General features: G+C 36.8%; 1 protein-coding gene across 1 annotated transcript; it reads right to left on the bottom strand.

Annotated features, from left to right (window-relative positions):
• Positions 1-225: 225 nt before the first annotated feature.
• Positions 226-2379, bottom strand: LOC138900780 (uncharacterized). The gene is made up of 5 exons (XM_070188341.1): positions 2226-2379; positions 1761-1821; positions 1212-1297; positions 868-959; positions 226-694 (listed from the first exon to the last, which is right to left on the bottom strand). The coding sequence occupies exons 3-5, from the start codon at positions 1223-1225 to the stop codon at positions 438-440; spliced, it is 363 nt and encodes a 120-aa protein (XP_070044442.1). The 5' UTR covers positions 1226-1297; positions 1761-1821; positions 2226-2379; the 3' UTR covers positions 226-437.
• Positions 2380-9455: the final 7076 nt, after the last annotated feature.

Genomic DNA, 9455 nt, shown 5'->3' with positions numbered 1-9455 from the left:
CATTATACAAATCACTCTTTATTTTTTCTTTTTGAAGAATTTTGGTGCTAAATACTTTAGGCCCAATAAAAAATGACGTTTTGAATTTGAGTGCTATAAAATCAAACATTCACTCTTTATACTTTTAAAATTAAAATTTACATATTTAACAAATGTAAGGAAAAGACATCTAAGTCAATACAAGGAAAAATCATTTAAGTCACAATTTTTAAATATTTGAACACATTGCAGCAAAGGAACTATTTTATACTCTCCAAATAGGTCTAGGTAAGATTTCACATTTACGAGCAATAAACTAATTCTCATACAATAGAAAAATGATACAAATAACTCAATTTCCCATATTATCGAGTCAAAAATGTTACAATAAGAATAAGATCTCAAATGATAATACAACACCAAATAAAAAATACAACATGACCTTGGCTTCAAATGAGTTAATATAAGAATACATGGTCCATATTATAGGAATTTGAGGTGAAGAATTTGAAATCTTGGTGGTTAAAGTTAAGCTGCTTTAACCAAGAATCAGCAGCATTATAAAGATCATTGAATTTTTCATAGGCTTGTACCTTATTTAACCAAATGTTATCTTGCATCTTGTATGGTATAAGCCCAAAAGGTGGAAGAGGAATTCCACCTTTTTCTTTCTTTTCAATAGGAAGATCTTTACATATGTCATCATCAAAGTCATCTGCAATATTGCAATATAATGTATAAAAATTAGAATATATATATATATTGATTAAGTACGAGAAACTAAAGATTTGACAAGCACATATATGTCACGAACCAAGCACATAACGTGCACGGTCAAGAACCAGATTTTACTTATATTTACGCGAATAGGAAAATTGAAAGACGTACCTTGAAATGATGCTGATAATGTATGATAAGTAAGGAAGTATGTTGATATATTTTGGGTAATTCCCTTCATTGGTACATGGTAGATTGGGTACCTAACAATAAAATTAGAGAAAATTAACTCAAATTCTCTAAATTGAATAAATAGATGAATAATGGAGAGAATTTTTTCCTTAATAATAATTTCTAGAAAACAATTATCATTAACATCAATTCCAAATTTCTATATGATATTGAATTGATAAATTTTATTGCTATGTGAAAAAAATAATTGTTTCATCAATGTATCATTGGAATTTCACTTGAAATTATGACAAAGGTCAAAATAGGAAGAAGAAAAAAAATACCAAGCAACAGCCATCCAACTTGCAGGAGACAAGTCAATGCTCTTCAGTGACTGAAGTCCTGGATGCTTCTCACTAAATTCATATATCTGAAATATCCAAAACAAAATCAAAAAATATTACTTTAAAATACAAAATTAAGAATACTAAGTGACTATTAAAAATAAATTCTTTTCAAAAATAGTCCCAACTTATCAAAAAGTAGGAAAATCTCATGTTCATCAAACTCTGACCTAACGTCACATATTCTCATGTTATTTTAAAATTTTCTAACTAATTATTAAAAAACTTAAGTTTACACACCTTTTCCACCAAGGGAATTCTTCAACAGGGAGAGGCAATCTCAGAATGTTGAAAATACATATAGCCAAGGCGATTTTCATTAACATTCATTGAAGGTGCATAGCTTCTTTGAATATTTTTTTGATTGGCTACTACATCTCGGAACGGAACTGATCCCGAAAGAGGATCTCTTGAGCCCTCTACATGCTCAAAAGTAGAGTCAGTTGAGTTATTGCTGGAAGTCCTCGAGAGTTTTTCATTACCACTTACTTCACTCACTGACTCCAGCTCAAGATCAAGTCCATCAATAACATGGTCTTCTGATAAGTTTCTACAGAAAATAAAAGAGTATCAGTAATGACATATCACTATTATATATTGATTCAAGAAACTTACAGATTTGACAAGCACAAATATGTCACAAACCAAGCACGTAATGTGCACGGTTGGTAACCATATATCTCGTTTATGTACTACTATCAAAATCTAAATAGTTAAATATAAATAAAATATAAAAAAATAAATGTATCGGCCACAAGAAAGAAAAAAGAATGTAGAGAATTAATACATCCATTGCAAAAGAAAATTTATCTCAGTTTTGGTTTGTTATGTTAACCATGATAAAGAGAGCAAAAAAGCTTATTTTTTTCTTATAGTTTAGTTTCGTAACTAAGCAAAATATAATAGATAAACAAACAATTAAAAATAATTTTGAGTTGGCTGTGTCGATTTAACCATTTTTTCCACCATCAAACACGTGCGCGCACGAGAGAGAGAGATGTATCCATTGTGTTCCTTTCAATCCAAACATCATAAACATCAGCAACAAAACAAGCTTTTAGCAGTATTCCTTGTATTGTTCTTCGTCTCGCTTCCTTTAGTGTCCATTGCCTTTATCCCTTTCCCAAGGCAGTACATCTCTATTCCACTTTAACCAGCTCAAAATATTCTGCCAGAAGCCTCTTGAGAAAGTGCAGTCAAAGAAAACAAGCGTTGGGAGGTTTCTGGGCAGGTTTTGCATAGTACACATGATGGGGTACATCTCGTTCAAAAACTAAAGTAACGGGCATGTGCTTAAGAAAAATATTTGACTGAGAATTTCTTTGATTTTGTAGCTAACTTTGTTAAATTTTTTTGGTTTGGTAGCCAACTTTGTTGAATTGTCAACATTGAAGAAAAAGAAGGAACAGTGTGTGCAAATTGTCAAATATAGTAGGCTTTAGAGAGTGAGGCTTCGGCTATAAAAGAAGAGTTTCGGCTCTCATTTCTAACACCAACAAAGAGAAAAAGAAAGAGTGAAGTTTCACACACAAGGTATAAAAAAAATAGTCTGTGAGAAAAATAGAGAGTGAGTGATATTGTAGTGAGATGGAATATCAAAAGAGGGTTATTTCTTTTGAGTGTTGTAGTGGTCTTTGGAGTATTTTACTCGGACCAACAAAGTGTAAATTTTCTTGCTATAGTGATATCAATTGCTCGTCCCGGAGCCGTGGTTTTTCCCTTGTTCAAAAGGGTTTTCCACGTAAAAATCTTGATATTGTTGTCACTCTTTTATTCTTGTTAATTACCATATCTCGGTACTACGTTATTATTCCGCTTTTATTATTATGAATATTATTTCTGTAGGGGGTTAATTTCCAACAACCGGTATCAGAGCACAGGTTCTACTCGTTCATAGAAGTACTATTCACTGTCGGTAGTACTATATGTCCGGAGTAAAGTATGAGGTAGAAAAATTCAACGGAGAAAACGGTTTCTCAACATGGCAAAGAAGGGTGAGGGGTCTGCTCATTCAACAAGGATTACACAAGGTACTTGGTGTTGATACCAAAAAGCCTGATACCATGAAAGCTGAGGATTGGACTGAATTGTATTAAAGGGCTGCTAGTACAATCAGGTTGCACTTATCAGATGATGTGGTCAATAACATCATTGATGAAGACATCGCACGTGGCATTTGGACAAGGTTGGAAAGCTATACATGTCCAAAACGCTGACAAATAAATTATACGTGAAGAAGCAGCTATACTCCCTACACATGGGTGAAGGTACAAATTCTTTGTCACGAATTTTTTGTCATATTTAAATGTCTTTAACGGACTAATCACACAGCTCGCCAACCTCGGAGTGAAAATAGAGGAAGAAGATTAAGCCATCTTGCTATTGAACTCGTTGTCATCTTCATACAATAATTTGGCAACAATAATCCTGCACGGTAAGACTACCATTGAGTTGAAAGATGTCACATCAGCTCTTCTACTCAATGAGAAGATGAGAAAGAAGCCTAAAAATCAAGGACAGACTCTCATCACAGAAGGTAGAGGCAGGAGTTATCAAAGGTGTTCGAGAAACTATGGTAGATCCGGAGCTCGTGGGAAGTCTAAGAACCAATCCAAATCAAGAACAAAAAATTGCTACAACTGTGATCAACCAGGTCACTTCAAAAGAGATTGCCCAAATCTAAGGAAGGGCAAAGGTGAAACTAGTGGCCAGAAGAATGACGACAACACAGCCGCCATGGTGCAAAACAATGATAATATTGTCCTCTTTATAAACAAGCAAGAGGAATGCATGCACTTATCAGGTCCAGAGTCGAAATGGGTGGTTGATACAGCTGCATCTTACCATGCCACACCGGTAAAAGATCTTTTTTGCAGATACGTAGCAGGTGATTTCGGCACTATGAGAATGGGTAACACAAGTTACTCAAAGATTGCGGGGATTGGTAACATTTGTATCAAGACAAATGTCAGATGCACATTGGTTCTAAAGGACGTGCGACATGTACCTGATTTGCAGATGAACTTGATCTCAGGAATTGCTTTAGACCGAGATGGATACGAGAACTATTTTGCAAATCAAAAGTGGAGACTCACCAAGGGATCATTGGTGATTGCAAAGGGAGTTGCTCGTGGTACATTGTACAGGACAAATGTAAAAATATGCCAAAGTGAATTGAGCGCGGCACAAGATAATATTTCTGCAGATTTGTGGCACAAAAGAATGGGTCATATGAGCGAGAAGGGATTACATATTCTTTCCAAGAAATCACTCATCTCTTATACCAAAAGTACAACGGTAAAACCTTGTGACTATTGTTTATTTAGTAAGCAACATATAGTCTTATTTCAGACATCGTCTGAAAGAAAATTGAATATGCTTGATTTGGTATATTCTGATGTTTGTGGTCCAATGGAAATTAAATCGATGGGCGGTAACAAATACTTTGTTACTTTTATTGATGATGCGTCACGAAAATTATGGGTTTATATTTTGAAAATCAAATATCGAGTGTTTCAAGTTTTCCAGAAGTTTCTTGCTCTGGTGGAAAGGGAGACATGCCAAAATCTAAAGCGTTTCCAAAGTGAAAATGGAGGTGAGTACACTTCAAGAGAATTTGAAGAGTATTGTTCAAGTTATGGGATCAAACATAAAAAGACAGTTCCTAGAACCCCACAGCACAATGGTGTAGCCGAGAGGATGAACCGCACCATTGTTGAGAAGGTGAGAAGCATGCTCAGAATGGCTAAACTACCTAAGTAATTCTGGGGTGAAACAGTTCAGACAACCTGTTACCTAATCAATAAGATTTCATCAGTTCCATTGGAGTTTGACATCCCAAAGAGAGTTTGGACCAACAAGGAAGTGTCCTACTCACATCTAAAGGTGTTCGGTTGTAGAGCTTTTGCATATGTACCAAAGGAGCACAGAACAAAGTTGGATGATAAATTTGTTCTATGCATATTCATCAGATATGGAGATGAAGAGTTCGGGTACAGATTGTGAGATCCTATAAAGAAGAAGGTCATTCGAAGCAGAAATGTAATCTTCCGAGAAAATAAAGTTGGAGCTGTAGATGATCAATCAGAGAAGATAAAGAATGGTATAATCCCTAACCTTGTTACTATTCCTTCTTATTCTAACTATCTCACAAGTGCAGAAAGTACGACCGACGAGGTTGCCGAGCAGGGGGAGAAACCTGGTGAGGTTATAGAGTAGGGAGAGCAACTTGATGATGATGTCGAGTAAGTGGAGCACCCCACTCAGGAAGAAGAAGAACCTCAACCTCTGAGGATATCAGATAGGCCAAGGGTAGAGTCATGTAGGTACCCTTCCACAGAGTATATCCTCATTAGTGTTGAAGGGGAGCCAGAGAGTCTTAAGAAGGTGTTGTCCTATCCAGAAAAGAACCACTAGATTAAAGCCATGCAAAAAGAGATGGAATCTCTACAGAAAAATGGCACGTACAAGCTGGTTGAACTTCCAAAGGGTAAAAGACCACTCAAATGCAAATAGGTCTTCAAACTCAAGAAAGATGGAAATGGCAAGCTGGTTAGATACAAAGTTCGATTGGTGGTAAAAGGCTTCGAGTAGAAGAAAGGTATTGATTTTGACAAAATTTTCTCACCTGTTGTCAAAATGACTTCTATTCGAACAATCTTGAGCTTAGCAGCTAGCCTAGATCTTGAAGTGGAGAATTTGGACGTGAAAACTGCATTTCTTCACGGAGATTTGGAAGAGGAAATCTATATGGAGCAGCCAAAAGGATTTGAAATAGCTGAAAGGAAATACATGGTGTGCAAACTGAATAAGAGTCTTTATGGGTTGAAGCAGGCACCAAGGCAGTGGTACAAGAAGTTTGACTCATTCATGAAAAGTCAACCTTAGACAAAGACATATTATGATCCATGTGTATACTTCAAAAGCTTTTCTGACAACAACTTTATTATTTTTTTGTTGTATGTGGTTGGATTGTTAATTGTAGGAAAATACAAGGGAATGATCGCAAAGTTGAAGGGAGATTTGTCCAAGTCATTTAATATGAAGGACTTGGGGCCAGCACAACAAATTCTGGGTATGAAGATAGTTTGAACAAGCAGAAAGTTGTGGTTGTCTTAGGAGAAGTACATTGAACGTGTACTGGAATACTTGAACATGAAAAAAGCAAAGTCAGCTAGCATACCTCTTGCTAGTCATCTAAAGTTGAGCAAGAAGATGTGTCTTACAACAGTGGAGGAGAACATGGCTAGAGTTCCTTATTCTTCAGCAGTCGGAAGCTTGATGTATGCAATGGTATGCACCAGACCTGATATTGCTCATGCAGTTGGTGTTGTTAGCAGATTCCTTGAAAATCCTGGAAAGGAACATTGGGAAGCAGTCAAGTTGATACTCAGGTACCAAAATACAAATCGAAACCTGAATTTCAAGTTGAGTCCTTACTGTATCCCCAATAATCATTTTTAGATTAAATTCCGCTTGTGTTTTATTGGAGTGATTTGAATGAGTTGAATGAGAATCGGACTAGGTTTGAGAATTACGTATAATGAGCTTAGTTTGAAGATTATAAAGGTTAATGATGTGAATGGGAATGAAATTGCGTATCCAGATTTGTATTATAATGAATGGCTTATGGTTCATTGGTTTCAGAGTGTGATTCCGTTTCTTGATGAGATGATGAAATGGGTGAGAATTTTAGGAAAGTTAGTGAGTAATAATGCAGTGAAATTTAATGTTTCTATGGGTTGTTACCCGGGTCAAAAAAGTTATATTAACCCTTACTTTATGTCATAGGATTGGATCTGGTAAATGGGTAGAAATAAGACCCATGTTTCATTTTTGGCTGACACGTGGCCCGGTAAAAACTTGTCATTAAATGAAAGGCCCACCAATTATGCCATTAGACGTGGGTATATTTTTGTTAATAAAATTAATATTGTGTGCTTTCTTGGACGGATAGATGGACGGAGGATACTTATAAACAGTAATGACTCGACCAGTCATTTTGAGTCTAGCGCATCGTTCGGAAGTTTGAGGCTTTGAGTAGCTTCACTTTATGTATTATGACTTGTACGCGAAGTTGGAATTGAATTTCGGGAAGTTCGGAGTTGATTCGGAAGGAAACCTCTTAATTCGGAAGCTTTAAGTTGGAAGAGTTGACCAAGGTTTGACTTTTGAGTAAACGACCTCGGAATCGGGATTTGAAGGTTCCAATAGGTTTGTATAATAATTTTAGACTTGGGCGTTTGTTCAAGTTGATTGTTGGGTGGCCCGAGAGTATTCCTGCGCTTATTGTGGAAAGTTTGCATTTTGAAGATTATTATAAATTCCTAAGTTTGATATGAAGTGGACTTTGGTGTTATCGATGTCCATTTGAGATTTCGAGCCTTGGAATAAGTTCGTATCGTGATTTATGACTTGTACATAAAGTTTGGTTCCATTCTGGAATGTTTAAATATGATTAGGAAGCGTTCGTCGAAGTTTAAATGTTTGAAAGTTGAAAGAAGGATTTTGATCGTTGATTCATGATTTTGAGGTTATTTGTGGTGTTTCGAGCCTTTAGATATGTTTGGATAAGGTATTGGGACTAGTTTGTGTAATTGGACGGGGTCTCGGGGACCTCCGGTGTGTTTCGGACAAATTCTCTATTTTTTGTCACTGCTGGTTTCTAGTGTGTTTGGTGTGCATCGCGATCGCGGAAGTAAGTATCCGATCGCGAAGGGTTAGCTGGGTTGGTGGAGGTTTTGTTCATCGTGATCGCGTAGAAGGGATCGTGATCGCGGAGCTTGAGCTGGTGATTCTTCGCATTCGCATAGGCTGAGTCATGAATGCGGTGGGTTGAGGAGGCAGGCCTGTTTGGAAGAGTTATTCTATGTGACCGCGGAAGGATTCACGCGATCGCGTAGGAGGAAAGTCGTTAAGGCTAAGTTAAGCCTTCGTGTTTGCATTGTTTGGCCGTATTCGCGGTTGGGCAGGCTATGCTTCACGATCGCAAGGAAGATCTTGCGTTCGCATAGAGCAATTTCCTAGGTGAGGCTGGTTGGCATCCGCGATCGCGAAGAAGGTCGGGCCCGAGCAATGCTGTTTTAATTCGGGATTTGACTCACTTTTCTCTCATTTTTCACTTGGGTGGCTAAATTTGGGGAGCTATTTTGAGGACATTTTATCAAGCAATATAAGGTAGGTGATTCCCACTTGTTGTAAGTTAAATACATGAGTTATATAAGGATTTAAACATGGACAATTGTAGAAATTGTGGGATTTTGGAAGAAAATCTAGAATTTGGTATTTTTGAATTTTGACCACGAAATTTGACATGGAATATGGAATAAAGTATATATTTGAGTTCATGGTGTTATGGGTAGTAATTATCTTCGAAAATTTTCGGAATCTGGGCACGTGAGCCCGTGGGTTGACTTTATTGACTTTTCGAGCAGAGTTGAGAATTATTATAAATTGTTAAATTATGAGTATTGGAATATATTTTTATTGATTGTACTTTATTTGATTAGTTTCGGATTGATGGGCATCGATTTGAGGTGCTAGAGAGGCGTTGGAGCCGGTTATGAAACTTCAGAGCGAGGTAAGTCTCCTATCTAATCTTGTGAGGGAGAATTTACCCTGCATGTGTCATATTTATTATGTGCTACATGCTGTGGGAGCTACGCATGAATGAGGTGACGAGTGTCCATGCGTATGCTAGAATTCCTGATTATGTTCGGGTAGATTTAGACTCACGCCATGCTTAAATTGTGCTATTTGAGTTATTCTTGCATGTTTAAATGCTTTAATTTACATTTAACCTGATACTAGACACGCGTAGAGTATCGGACTTGCTATTTTAGATACTTGACGAGCTACTTGATTAGTCGTAGAAATTGTACTTTCCTTACGGGTTTCTCCCGCGTTATGCATATTCATCGGAAAGTTTTTTTTTGAATTTAATAACTCACACATATATTCGTGAGTGGGGTCAAAGAACCGTAAAAGCTTTATATTCTTATGGGATCGGGTCGCTCGCCTCGGCAGTATCATGTATCACACTCTTATTTGATCGGGTCATTTGATTCGGCAGGATATTGTAACACACTCTTATGGGATCGGTCCGTTCGCCTCAATAATATCATGTATCACACGCTTATGGGATCAGGTCATTAGCCTCGGCAATATCATGTATTACACTCTTAT

This window comes from Nicotiana tomentosiformis, chromosome 11, assembly GCF_000390325.3.
Source record: "Nicotiana tomentosiformis chromosome 11, ASM39032v3, whole genome shotgun sequence".
NCBI classification, from domain to species: domain Eukaryota; kingdom Viridiplantae; phylum Streptophyta; class Magnoliopsida; order Solanales; family Solanaceae; genus Nicotiana; species Nicotiana tomentosiformis.
The sequence above is the reverse complement of the archived record's forward strand: the minus strand, read 5'-3'. Positions and strand labels throughout refer to the sequence as shown.